The following is a 14,251-nucleotide window of genomic DNA, read 5'->3' as shown; positions in this document are numbered from 1 at the left end:
AGGTGAAACAAAGACTGTCTAGGGAGACCACTTTTCAAGCAGTGATCTTACCTTCTATCACTGGCTCATTGGCACATAAAAGATTTCTCGGCACAACCAAGTACTTCAACTATATTTCCTGGCAGGAAATTATGCATATTAACAGTTAAAACAAGCCATCTCGAAAACAAATGACAACCTTGTCTGAAGTTCGCATCATTTCAACTGGCAACTTCTGCTGAATTTCAACTTTTAGGAGGTAAACAATTTATATCTTCTTGGCTTAGACATGTAAGAATGATCTGATTGGCCTTTGGAACAAGAGCTGTAAGCTTTTACCTTCTATTTCTGATATGCAAGAATTAACATTAGCAGAAACCTAAAAAACTGAAATTCCTTAGTAATTTCAAAGCATATATTGCCAATTATGACCATTCAAAGCACATTGTGCAGGAGACCAGCTAAATCCTTGACACTGTATGATAAGCTGGAGTCTGTACATTACAGTAAAAGCCAGAGTACAGCACCAAAACGTTGGGAAAGATATACGATTGTCAATTCTATGCATTAATTGAGCTAGCCGTAGCTTATCTTTACAGAAAGAATTTGTAAGTTTTTTCTTACTTATGACTGAGAGAAAGAGCTCAGATTGTCATATAGGACTCTTTTGTTGTATAGTGATTCTCCATATCAATGTTGAAACCTAAGGCTCCATTCTTAGGATAACCAAAAAGTGAATGAAAGAGTTTCTGTCACGGATTAAAACCTTCACATTTGACTATATCCTTCATTGTTTAAGGTATAACAAAGTTAAGTTTTACAAGGTAGGGTTATTGGGTTCAAATCTAAAGTACAAACCAGCAAGTTTTGAGGATCTCACATAAATTGTCAACGTGTAAATTGACAAATTTACATCGTATTGGAAACTTAATTACCAACGGTCAACATCAAATTTCATCCGTCATCTGCCTTTCTTTGGTCTTCGTCTATACAGCTGACAAATTAGCCACAGCTCCCTGCACAGAAAGATTTTTGTAAGTTTCTTAAACTTTAATTCCTCTCCGCAACATTAGAAACCAGCAAAAGCCAATTGTTTGATATGTCTTCCTGAGCACTTCTTGTCAATCCTTAAACCTTAAAGAGTCATCTAGTATAACTTGAGGTGAATGGAAGGGTTTCTATTACAGATAAATTACCTAGGCATAACCATTTTGAGAAAATAGAGGCACTATTGGAGATCACACAAGGGTCGATTTACATGATTTCACACCCCAAGTAAGATTTGTCATATGACATATGCATTGATAATACTGAAATTTAGCCTCAACTATAAGATGATTTATGAAACCTTGGAGAAGCTAAATAGTTCTATCTTGTCACAGATGGAAGCTTTGCTGCACCAACTATTGATGCCACTACCCAAATAAAATTCCTTTTTCTTCATTTTATAATTTCTCAATAACATTTGCAAATCCCATTAAGAAGCACACCTTTCCTAGAAAATAAACCGAAGCTCCAACAAAAAAAAAAATCCGAACATAAGCATATCAATACAGAGTCCGTCTTCTTTACAATTGCAACAATGAGTTGATTATGTTGTAAAATTCCAGTATGAGAACCATAGTGCTATGACCTTCCAAGACACATTTCATCTAATTGTTAACAGTATGGCAAAGTTATGCGAAGCAGAGGGTGTCAACTTCGAAAAATTATGAAGCAGCAAATAGACGAGGATCTCTAATGAATTGTAATAATAACGACGTAATCGACATGCATACCTCTAGTTGGGAAACATAAAAGCAAGGAGAAACCATCCAAAAGAATATAGCTAAAAAAGCCAAACCAAACTAGGAAAACAAAACATATATTTGTACGAAAGAACCCTCTGGTTGTACGAATATACCGTAATTTCAATACCTTCTTTAGATTTCCAGGCATCAACTCACAAGAAGTAATTAAAAAGTGGATGAAAAACTTCACGTTGAATGTCATCTTCATTTTCCTTTATCGGTCTTCATTTGTACAGCTGCCCAATTAGCCGCAGTTCCCTGTGCAGAAAGCTTTTTGTAAGTTTATGTAACTTTAATTCCTCTCAGCAACATTAGGAACCAGCAAAAGCCGGTTGTTTGAGATGCCTTCCTTAGCACTTCTTATTAATCTTAAAACCTAAAAGAATCCTTTAGTATAACGAGGTGAATGGAAGGGCTTCTATGATAGATAATTGCCTAGGCATTTCTAGAAATGTAGGCAATAATGGAGATCATACAAGAGTTTCATTTAAATGATTTCCAACCCCAAGTGAGACTTATCATATATCTAAAGCACCGATACTAAATTTAGCCTTAACTATAAGATAATTTGTTATACCTTGGAGATGGAAGTTTTGCTGCACCAACTATTGATGTAGCTACCCAAGTGAAATTCCTCTTTCTTCATTTTATAGCTTCTTCATAACATATGCAAACCCCGGTAAGAATTAATTGATTATGCTGTAAAGTTCCAGGCGAGAACCATAGTTATATGACCTTTCAACACACATTTCATCTAATTGTTTACAACATAATGAAGTTATCCCCAATGCGAGGCAAGGTTACCAACTTCAAAACATGTGAAGCAGCAAATTGACAAGGATCTCTAATAATTAGTTACATAACAAATATCAAATAAAAACAATGCAATTGACATGCACCTCAGCTGGGAATAAAAAAAGCAAGGAGAAACCATCCAAAGAAAATGTAGCTAAAAAAGCCAAACCAAACTAGGAAAAAAAAAATCATAATTAAGAACCCTCTGGTTGTTCGGAGGTATCCTAATTTAAATATTTCAGCAGATTTTAAGACATGAACTTGCAAAAAGGTCATTAAAAAGTGCACCCGTAAAACTTCTCCGGTCGTATCTTTGAAAGAATTTGATTGCTAAAAAAGAAAGAAAATATTGGTTGTCAGATGAATTAACTTACCGCACTTTGTTTAGAGTTAGAACACAAGGGAACAATTTGTGGTTGTGGCTCAAGAAGCTTTAAAGTGCAGCATGCGAAGAAATTGCCTCATATTGAGACTCGTTGTCTGAATCCGAATCCCTCAGATTCGGATTCGGTACCTTCTTCCTCATATTCAAACTCATCGTCTTCTCTGTCCCATTCGTCTTCTTCTTCCTCAAATTCTACTGACTTCTCCGAGCAAAGCAAAGAAATTGCCTCCACATTTAATTTCCAAGAACGATGAATTTTAACCCTTTGCAGTCTGTTCAAGTTTGACACATCAGGCAAATTCCGTAAAGATTTACAGGAACAAATCTCCAATTTTTCCAGAGATTGTGGTAGTTCACCTTGAATCTCGACCAAATTATCACAGTTTTCTACTCGGAGATGTTGTAGTTTGTTTAAGTTACTTAGATCAGGTAGTATCTCCACCTGTACAAGGCCACAAATTCCCAAATATTGTAGGTTCTCCCACAAATTCGCTTGACTTCTTCGAGCAGAGCCAAGAATTGCCTCACCCTTTAATTTCGTGCAACCTTCTATGTCAACCCGCTGCAGTTTCTTCAAGTTGGACAGATCAGGTAACTTCTGTAAAAGTTTACACGAAGAAATCTTCAAGACTTCCAAAGATTGTGGTAGTTCACCTTGAATCTCAACCAACTTACCACAGTTTTTTACTCGAAGATGTCTTAGTTCGTTTGAATTGCTTAGATTAGGTAGGATCTGCAGCTCTTTAAAGCCTACAAGCTTCAAAACTTGTCGATTCATGCGAGCATATTCAAGAAATTTATCACAATAGTCTATTTCAACATTTGTCTTACCCATCAAGCTTGATAGATCGGGCAGCTTTTGTAAAGAACGACAGCTATAGATACGCAATCCTTCCAAAGAAAGTGGTAGTTCGCCTTGAATCTCAAATAGATCATCACAAGATCTTATTTTAAGAAGCCTTAGTTTGTTTAAATTTCTTAGATCAGGTAGTGTCTTTACCCGTCCAAGCCAATTAAGCTCCAATTCTCGTAGGTTCCCCAAACAACCAAGGCCTTGAATCTCTGCAATTGTAGCGAACGTAATCTTGAGGAATGATAGATTCTTCAAATTCGATAGATCCTCCATTGAGCAAAGTGACTTGCAATCGTACAAAGTTAAGAAGGATAAACTTGAAGGAAGCCTCGGCAGGCAACGTAGATTAGGGCACTCGAGATGAACTGTTATGAGATGAGGAGGGAGGCTAAGGTCTGTTGGTGAGGTGGTCACATAATGAGAGTCGAGGCGCAGATACTCCAGGTTGCTTAACTTCTCAATCCATTGTGGTATCAGACATTCCACAGGCCCACTAGATATCATCTCTAAATCAGGTGGGCAAAACATCAGATCCAATCCCTTTAAATTAGTGAGGTTTGAGAGATCTGGAAACTTGTCCATGTACAACCTAGACAATTCCAGAGTGATAAGACTTTCTGGAAGTCTTGATAGTGTGCATATATTCGCGAGCTTCAATCTCAAGATCCTCAGGGATTGATTCATGGAGATGCATTTTCCAACTTTCACGCGGCCTCCGGGCAAATTTTCACGATCGTATTCTATTTCTTCGAGCTTCTCAATCATCCAAAGGGCATCCGGTATTTTGCTTATATGACTACATATCCTCACTACTCTCAAATTTTTCAACTTTCCGATGGATCTAGGCAGTTCGTTGATCCTCGTATGACTTATATTCAACTCAATCAGCGATTCCAACTTCCAAATTGAATCCGGAAGCCTCTCCAACAATCCGCACCGACTTAGATTTAGGTATTCAAGGCTTGCAAGATCTCCACCCAGCTCGTCTGGCAGCACACAAAGATTCTCACAACCGCTTGCATCTATGTAAACTAAGCTCTTCAACTGACAAATCGACTTATCAATTTCGATTAATGATTTACAGCCGTGTAGGATCAAACGTTCTATATTTGCCGGAGCACAGAAGGTGGGAGTTCTCCTCAAGAGATGGCAACCGGTCAAATTCAGAACTTTCAAATTCTTCATAACCTGTAAAAGAAATACCATGCAAAGATTAATTTTGAATCTAATAAGACGGAATACTAAGTGTTGTTTAGCATATAACATACCTTCATGTGGCTCCACCCCTTCCAATCATGTGTAATTTCACTCCCAGATAGATCAAGAATAACTGTATCCTCCATAGAGAAAATTGTTATGTTAAATGTTGGTGGAATATTGCACCATGAAAGCCATCGTAATTGTGGAAGGAGATCTGAATTCTCCTGGAAAACATTTGATGGTGATTCGTGCCAAAGTAGCATCTCTTCAGCACAAAAATTTTCTACCGAACCCTCAACTGCAAGGAACCTTAGATTTGATAGTCTTATAAAGCCCTTATAGGTAAAATGGTACTGTCCCTCATGGTCAAACTTGAGACGAAGAGCTTCAACTTTGTTTTTTCCCTGTCCAAAGGAAAATTTTAAAAACAAAAAAGTTGAAGGGAAACACATTTATTCAAGTTCACTATTTTAAGGGGTTGAGTTGAGTACTATCGTTTCTTTAATCATAAAAGAGCATAAATATTAGTTGAGTAGATCACATTAATGCTAGAGAACACAAAACACAACTGCCTTTTTTTGAAAAGAAAATATCTATAAGTAACTTGGAGATTTATTGCACGGGAGATTTTACCTCATGTCTCCTCAACAAATCCAATGCTTCCTTAGGATTCCACACCCTACTTTGCTTCTTTAGTTTCATCTTACTTTCTTGACGAACTATTTCTCTTCCGAGATCTCTGAGTTGATCATGGATCCACACTTTATTATCCTCTTTAATCTTTATCAAAGACATGTTCTGCAAAACTTCCATGGCTTCTTCCGGAAATTTAGATTCATCCCAGAAATGAATCACAATGTCTTTGTCATATCCAATGAAAAGACAAGCTATATCGAGGAATATATGCTTTTGCCGAACATCTAATGCTCCATAGCTTATATTCAACTTACTCTGGACTTCTGTAGGAGGAACACTTTCCAACTTCTTCAATGTGAGATCCCACTTTTCCTTTTTAGTGCAAGATAAAAGTGAACCTATGACCTCTAGAGCCAATGGAAGACCTCCAGCAATGCCTATTGCCCTTTTGGATTGGTTGGTATACTCGCCCAAAGGATAATCTCTTCTGAAGGCATGTTTGCTAAAAAGTTGAAGAGATTGATCGGGATCCATGCCATTAACCTCATAATGGTCGTCCACTGTGGGAACCTTGAGAATGTCTTTGTTTCTAGTAGTAATAATAAGTTTGCTCCCTTTACCAAACCAATTACGCTCACCTACGAGTGCATCCATATGTTTCTTTTCATGCACATCATCGAGAAGAAGGAGGACTTGTTTAGTAGACAACCTGTATTTAATTGTCTGATTCCCATCATCTATGTTTTTTTTATCTTTCATTTTGAGGATGTTGGAGATGAGTTGATGCCGCAAGCATTCAATGCCCTTGTGTTCTGACAGTTCACGGATGTTGGATAGAAAGCAACAATGCTTGAAATTGTTTGAAAGTTGATTGTAAATTATTTTGGCAATAGTCGACTTTCCAATGCCACCCATCCCATGGATTACTATAATCCGTGTTTCACTTGTCCGAGCACCTATCTTTTTCATGATTTCATCCACATGGTGGTCGATGCCGACCAAATAGTCTGATACCTCCAAATAAGCCTTTTTCAACTTATTGAAAACCTCTTGGGTAACTGTTTTGGCGAACTCACCTTCTCGCCTAATTTTGGAGGTCAAAAGGCAACGAGTTAGAAACTGTGCTGAACAAAATTACGTTCTGACAAGACCAAATTGAAAACTAAGGACCTAATCGAAATGTGTTCTTCAAGGATTTATACCATTGTACATGAATTAGCATAGGAACAAAAGGTTAATGAATGACCTGAACTGAAGAAAATATTGTTTGGAATGAGAAAGGACAAAATTGGGATTGTGCCATGATTTAGAGTGATTTATGCGGTAAAGGTCCAATAGCATAAAATTCAATTTCAACAAGACTAACACAAACCTAGAAAAGAAACCAATGGAAATGCATTGAGTTTTCATGATACAAGGCACATCAGATGGAATGCTAAAAGTAGTCACCTGTCGGTCTTGCTGTGCAGGTTCCATCCGTTTAGAAATGATACTTCTTTCAGAGCAGCCTTCCTCTGGCGCATAGCCTCTTCATCAAATCGCTGCTTCTTTTCATGTGAAAGAAAGGCCTCTCCGTAACCTCCAGTTTGGTACCGAACCTCTAAAGGGTCCACATCATAAAAAATGGGCATGATCTTTTGTCTTCCAGTTTTCTGGCACTCGACCATCTGGACTAGCTCCTTGAGACACCATACGCTAGAGGCATAACCTTTTGAAAAGATAGGTATTGAGATCTTCGACTGATTAATTGCTTGGAGAAGTTCTGGGCCAAACTCTTCCCCCTTGCGGAGATCTTCGTCGTCCTTAAATGTGCGGATACCCACATCTTTAAGACTAGTGTTAAGGAAGTCAGTAAAACGTTCTCGAGTGTCTGGTCCCCTGAAGCTCAAGAATACTTCATAGTCATATCCTGATAAAGTGGCCATTTCGTGACCTTCTGTTGAAGTGTGACTGCTAGAAGCACCTCTTGCTGCTCCATCGTTTTCACGGATGCATCGTTCTTTTGCACTCCCCTCCATTGATCTCACTTGATCTCCTCCTCTTCAAGAAAAAAATGAACAGGATAGCAGCAAAAGTAGTGGCAGCCAGAGATGGGAAATTTTGGAAGCCAAAACTTAACAAATAGAGAACTCTGTAGGTCATTATTAAACTTATAAGCCAGGATTGACCAAATATGCAGAGAGTCGTGGGCCATGTGCTACAATTTTTTAATGAGAATGATTCATGGCCACATCACTCCAGCCTGTCAAAGTTGACGATGCACGTGAACATAGGAGTTTTAAATATCCAGGGGAGTTTTAACACCTTAGAAATTTCAAATCTCTAGTGGAGAACGCGAACATTAGCACAGTGAAAATTTAGTTCTATATTTATTGTAAGGCGGTCAATTCAGTTCTGAATTTTTTAATTTTGCCAATATAATTTTCCTAATCAATTTTGATCAATAGTTATTAACGTGGACATCGGCCACCCTACATGATATGGTCGGTGTTAACCTTGACGATTTTTGCAATTTTTCAAAATTCCTGAATTTTTGCTTTTTTTTCTTTCCTTTTTCTTTTTATCCTCTTTTTCTCAGCTGGTTTGGGGCCGCGACAATGTTTGGCAAAGGTTGTCGGCCACAGGCAAGGGCTAGGATGCCCTTGTCATCTTCGCCGGCCATGGGCAAGGGAGTTGTGGCATTCACCGACCATTGGGTGTGGGCCTGCGAGCGAGGCATCGTGGCCGGCAACCTCAGTTGTTGATCGTCAGGGCACTAGATTGGCGGAGGGAAATAAGAAAATGAAAAAATAAAGAAAAGAAAATGAAAAAAATGAAAAAAAAATTCAGAAAAATTTAAAAAAATTAAAAAACCATCAAAAGTTTTTGGATTAAATTGGCTAATTAAAAAGTTTAGGACTGAATTGGCCGTTGTACAAAAAATTGAGGACTTTTTAGGCATTTCCTCCAAAGTCTACAATGTAGGACTCTGTCTCCATCCTTTTCTAATGTACGACCAAAGAGTAGCGTGGTTTTGTTTTCTTCAGCATCTAATCGCTGTGGTGGAGAGTCCGCTCTATCTTGGGAAGACTGGACACAAAAACATCATCTTCCATATATTTAATCTATCGAAATTAGGACAGGCACATGCCGACATTGTCGGCATCTTAGAAATAAAAATGTCCACATTGAATGATTCGTAAAAATGTATTAGCGCTAGACTCCAATCTCATAGACTGCGGTTATGAAAAAAATGACTTCCTCTCATATCTAAGCACGAAAATTAGTTCTTTCCAATAGACTAACTGTCTCAAAATTTGCTCTGCCAAGGACATGCACACATTCAACCAAAAAAGAAGAAAAGGACATGCACACATTGTGAGTCTATACGATTCTGAGTTCAGAATAAAATGCCCGTACATAAAAATATAGTGCGAATATTCTAGTCACTATTTCAAGTTTAGCTTGACATTCAAATTGCATTTGAATTAGTGTATATGTTTAAGTACTTTAAATCTGGCCTCCATGACTCTGTCATAATGATTGAATCACCTTATGTGATTAAAGGATCCTTTTGTTAGAATATAAGAATAACGATTCATTACAACATCAATCTAGCCCCTCAAAGTTTACATTGGCCGTTTTTTGAACACCTAATACATAAAATAAGGTTCGCCAGAGACATAATATGGTTGGATTCTCCCAAGTTTTTGAACACCTAATGAATAAAATAAGGTTCATCAGTGATTTCAAAATGCTTCCTCAATTTCCATTGCTGTCCTAATCGCGGCGTTTGAGAGACCCCATGATATCTATTGAAATATTAGGACGGTCTGAGATCAACATCGTTTGGCATTTCTTACAAACTTTTGTTCACATTGCATAAAGTCTGTCTTAAAAAGTGCAAGATAAATTTAAGTAGATAGTTGTCCCCCTCAGTACACCAAGTTGGTATATCAAACCCATACACAGATTGAATAGCTACATGGCATGCCCAGGTGTAACCATTTTCTGTGCTTCAACTTTGATAATTCAAATATGATTGCCAGTGTGGTCACTGAATTAACCTATTTTAAATATCCTCGTTTTTATTTTATTTAAGTCATTGAAGACGTATAGACCTTTGCTTTCTTTGTTGACATTAACTATTTAAAAGATTGTCCAATACTAATTTCAGGACTAATTTCTAATTTTCCAATTAAACTATCATTTTATTTAATCTTAACACATTTATACTTTGCATGCCATTTATAACAGAGGTTCCGTCTATTTCGCAAAAAGTGAATGATTTGAAAAATATTTTCCAAAAAAATAATCGCTTGAAATAATTAGCCAATGAAAAATATTTTCATTATCGATAATAATTTATGTCTAAAAAATTTCGTGTATGATGACAATATTTTTCGTTCATTCATATTTATAAGTGATTCAAATGATCATTTTTTGAAAAATATTTTTCAAATTATTCATTTTCCTACGAAACAAACACACCCAAAGATTATTTTAATTTGAATTTTTCTCTAGCATCCAATTTTCACCCAATGATACTTTCAAACTCCAACTTCAATTGTTAATCAAATCTAAGTTTATAAGTGCAATAAATTTAATGTAAGCTTTATGAATGTATTTACTTAAAAATTATATTTTGAGAACTTATGAAAGGCCAACCTCACTTTCTTATTTGAGTAATGGAGTTTTCATTTAACTTCCACTTCCCATTTCTATTTCTATTGACCAATAAAATTGCTTTATAGTTGAGATTATAACTTATATTTAAATTTTAATTTAGTTTCCTGTTTTGTCTTTTCATTCTATCAGAATATATGTCAAGCTTTCAATGGTTTAACTGGAAACGTGCTCATGTGCAAGTCTGACAAATGTAGATGGACAAGACTTCCGGGAATATGCCTCGGCACTTGCACTTCCATTTGGTACTTGCATTTCCAAATACATATTCTTCAATCTTCTTCATCATCCAAAATGCACGGGACTCTAATTCATCCTCATCAATCGAACTCCGAACCCTCTCCAACGACTCACAAATATTCAGTGAAGCCTCTCTGATGACTAGGATGATTAACAAAATAGGGAAAATGACACAAACAGTCCTTCAACTTTGGCCCAGTACATAATTTGATCCTTAAACTTTTAATTTATTCAATATAGTCCATGAACTTTAACATAATATTCAGTTTGGTCCCTGAATTTTTAATTTATTCAATATGATCCTTGAACTTTTAGTACATATTCAATTTAGTCCATGAACTATATGAAAATGATCAATATAGTCCTTTCATTAATTCAAGTTTAGGGACTATATTGAACATTTTCATATAGTTTAGGGACTAAATTGAATATGTACCAAAAGTCCAGGAACCATATTGAACAAATTAAAAGTTCAGGGATCAAATTGAACATTAAGCTAAAGTTCAAGGAATACATTGAACAAATTAAAAGTTTAGAGGCCAAATTGCATATTAAGCCAAAGTTCAGGGATTGTTTGTGTCATTATCCCGACAAAATATTGACTCCTTGTGGATTTGAAGTAAGAAAGTGTTTCAGATGATGTTTTTGAAGGTTCACTCTTTTATCCGAATCCTTGCGCACTCTTAACCTTTTTGCTGTAAACCACCTTAAGGATGATGACATTGAGACAAGACACACATAGAATTTCATGAATGGGGCAACACAGCCTAAACAAACTAAGCATAACTTGACTCGGATACAAGATTAAGCCAATAGGTAGATGAAGACCGCGTGTGTATATATATATAAACCCATAGACAAGCAATATTGAATACTTTAACATCATAAGCGACGCTCTACAAAAATTTGGGTTGTTTCTCGTATCACAAGATAGGATATTACTCAATTTACTGTGGATAGTCCATCAATGAAATATTTGCATATTCATATATTACTCAATTTTATGGATCTTTCAAAGATGATATGGCAACCTATTTGGCCGGTACTTTAAAATATTCAATTTAGACAACCGAATGCATAATCATGGAAGTCTGTCATCTATTGCAAACAAAGAATTAACGAGGCAAGCCCATTGAGTTTTGTCGTAAAAGAACATTTGGGTACTGATGAGCAAGGTCTATTGCGTATGAATGAAGAGTGCACGCATGTAGATGTAATGCAACACTCATTTTCATGGCCCCACACAAAAGAAAAAACACAAATCAGGCATCCAAAATGGACCTTTTACCCCCAAAAAAATTACGTATGATGCTCCACATTGCAAAATAAATCCTTCTGCCCTGCTCTAATGATTTCTTCGAAAGAAAAAAGGCGAACCATTAAACTGAAACTGCAAATTGAATTCCAACAGAAATAATGATTTCATCAATAGGCGGCGACTTCCCCTCACTAATCTTCAAGTTTCTAGCTCTCAATAGATGAATACACAGTTTACCACCCCAAGATTATGAAAGGGAATAGAGTCTACTTTAAGATTCCGTTTGCTTTACGAAAAATATGATGTTTTTAGAAGATATTTTCCTGGTCATTTTCCAGAAAAATGATAATATTTTCCAGTATTTGGCTGAAACCTAAAAATGAACTAGAAAATACTTTTTATCGTTTGGTAAAAATCTGACTTGGTTTTCCTCCGTGTACTCATTTTAATAATTTTTTTTATTTTTCGTATTTATTTATTTTCCTTTTGTAAAAATTCAAATTTTTAACTATTTTTCCTTTATTTTTTTATTTTTTCGTTTTCTTTTTTTTCTTCTTTGGCCGGTCGCCACCATGGAGATGGTTGGCAACCAACCACAAGTGAACTCGAGCCTCGCAATAGGCCCAGCTCGAAGCTTGCTGGAATCTGACAAGCTCGATCCTTGCCGACGAGGCTCGAGCTCGCCTATAGCCGGTCGTCGGCCTTCGTTGTGGCCAGCAACCGACCGAAGAAGAATAAAAAAGAAAAAAAGAAAAGAAAAAATAATTAAAAAGAGAGCACTGAGGAGTACGTGTAACATCCTGAATTTTGACCTGTTACCGGGACCAATAAAGTGTATGTTAATGATCGTTTGATTTTAGTAAGTCGCACTCTAAACACAATTTAGGACTTCGGGTATTGGCGGACGATTTTGGGCGAAATCTGTATAAAGTTAGGCGCAGAATTGTATGAATTGGTAGTGAAAATTTTATGGCGGGCCTTGAGATTTAATTCGGGCATTAATTATTGGAAATTAAAAAATAACAGTGGCTGTGATCTATTGTTCACGGGGCTGTGATGGGCCGATCGGGACGCAAGTTGGGTTTTTAGAACCGGTATTTTATGGCGAGAAAGTTCCGTGAAGGATCGGAATTAATCCGACGCCGTTTGGTGGGAGAAAAATAAGAATTTACGGTTTTGCCCCTCCAAACTTTTGGACTGATTTTCGAGGGCTTAAAGGATGATTTTTAAGGATCCGATACCGTATTATGCTGGCCATGCATATATAGGACCAGTATGGACAAAAATTGGCATTTCGGTTCGGGATCGAAAAATTACGAAAATGCCCCTAAGGCCATTTTCTTTAATTCCGAAAATTGATCAAAATTTTGGGGACTAACCAAGGTTAAATGGGACTAAACCAGGTCTGGTCAGCCATGGTTAAGGACAAATGACCATTGAGCCCTTACATTATTGGATTAGATCATTTGGTGGCCCTTGGATCAAGGGCAAAGTTGACCAATTGGCTTGGATTTTGGCACATGGATTCCACTAAATCCATCTTGGACCAGCTTTGACCTGAATTCTCTCTCTCTTCCTCCCATTTTCTGTTCAGCCGAAGCCCATTCTCCTCCTCCCCTTCACCGTCTCTTCCTCCTTCGTTTCTGCTGGACCGGTGCTGTTCACACCGGAGTTGCTGTTCACGCCGGGAGTTGCTGGCCGCTGGAGCTGCTGGCTGCCGGTCTTTGTCGCCCAAGCCGACCACCACCCTCACCCCTCATTCTCTCTCTCTCTCGTCCCTCTCTTTCTTTCCCTGTGTTGTCGCCGGTGGTGCCACGACTCGGGCCATCACCGCCGACCACCGGGAAGCCTCGCCGGACGCCGCCGTGCCGGACCACGAGCACCACCACTCCCAGCCATCATTTTCTCCCCTGAACCGCTGCCCACAGCAGCCATTCCAGCCCCAAACCGAGAAGACCAGCAGCAAATCGCCATCTCCGGTGCCGCCGTGACCGCCGGCTTGCCCCCGGAACGCCGCCGTCGATTCTCACCGCGTGTCGGTAATCGACCGCCCGTTCCCGTCGTCTCGAGTCAATATTAGGCGAGTATAAACCCCTAAACCCTTAATTAGTCTAATTGTGCTTTTTAGAGGGTAATTAGGAGGTTAATTAAGCTTAATTAGGTTCTAATTAGGTCTAATGTTGTGTGTGGTGATTAGGGGACCTAATTAGTGCTTAATGATATGGTTTAGAGGTGAATTAGGGCCTAATTAGTTCACTGACCTGGTACTGTTCACCAGCACCGAATTTGCCTTAATTTGTCCAAGTTGAGTATTTAATGGATGATGGATTAATGGCGGGAATTTTGCCAATTTAGGGGTTGAGTTGGGACTTGTCTAAACCCTATTGGAAGACCCCTAGATGGTGAGAGCGGAGATCGAGATCGATTTGCCCAAGGCGGGCCTTAGACGC

The 14,251-nt window shown here is 37.9% G+C and overlaps 1 protein-coding gene across 5 annotated transcripts; it reads right to left on the bottom strand.

Annotated features, from left to right (window-relative positions):
- Positions 1-464: 464 nt before the first annotated feature.
- On the bottom strand, positions 465-7,693 carry LOC115663629 (disease resistance protein RPV1-like). 5 transcript variants are annotated; one of them, XM_030585609.2, is made up of 6 exons: positions 7,088-7,693; positions 5,636-6,722; positions 5,071-5,406; positions 2,939-4,990; positions 1,328-2,027; positions 465-995 (listed from the first exon to the last, which is right to left on the bottom strand). In XM_030585609.2, the coding sequence occupies exons 1-4, from the start codon at positions 7,654-7,656 to the stop codon at positions 3,026-3,028; spliced, it is 3,957 nt and encodes a 1,318-aa protein (XP_030441469.1). In that variant the 5' UTR covers positions 7,657-7,693; the 3' UTR covers positions 465-995; positions 1,328-2,027; positions 2,939-3,025. The 5 variants fall into 5 exon arrangements, with proteins under 5 accessions (XP_030441469.1, XP_030441470.1, XP_056172651.1 ...); XM_030585610.2 differs by having other exon boundaries at positions 468-1,113; positions 1,897-2,027; XM_056316676.1 differs by having other exon boundaries at positions 469-995; positions 1,897-2,027.
- Between the last annotated feature and the right edge of the window lie 6,558 nt (positions 7,694-14,251).

Source organism: Syzygium oleosum, unplaced genomic scaffold (genome assembly GCF_021117445.2).
Source record: "Syzygium oleosum isolate NSW1041296 unplaced genomic scaffold, Sole_v2.1 Sole_v2.01, whole genome shotgun sequence".
NCBI lineage: Eukaryota > Viridiplantae > Streptophyta > Magnoliopsida > Myrtales > Myrtaceae > Syzygium > Syzygium oleosum.
The sequence above is the reverse complement of the archived record's forward strand: the minus strand, read 5'-3'. Positions and strand labels throughout refer to the sequence as shown.

Bases quoted from the DNA above. Each gene is read 5' to 3' on its own strand.
- LOC115663629 (XM_030585609.2), bottom strand. From the start codon at position 7,656: ATGGAGGGGAGTGCAAAAGAACGATGCATCCGTGAAAACGATGGAGCA. The intron at 5,407-5,635 runs GTAAAATCTCCC...TCCTTTGGACAG, and splicing joins ATTTGTTGAGGAGACATGAG to GGAAAAAACAAAGTTGAAGC. The intron at 4,991-5,070 runs GTATGTTATATG...TTTCTTTTACAG, and splicing joins AGGGGTGGAGCCACATGAAG to GTTATGAAGAATTTGAAAGT.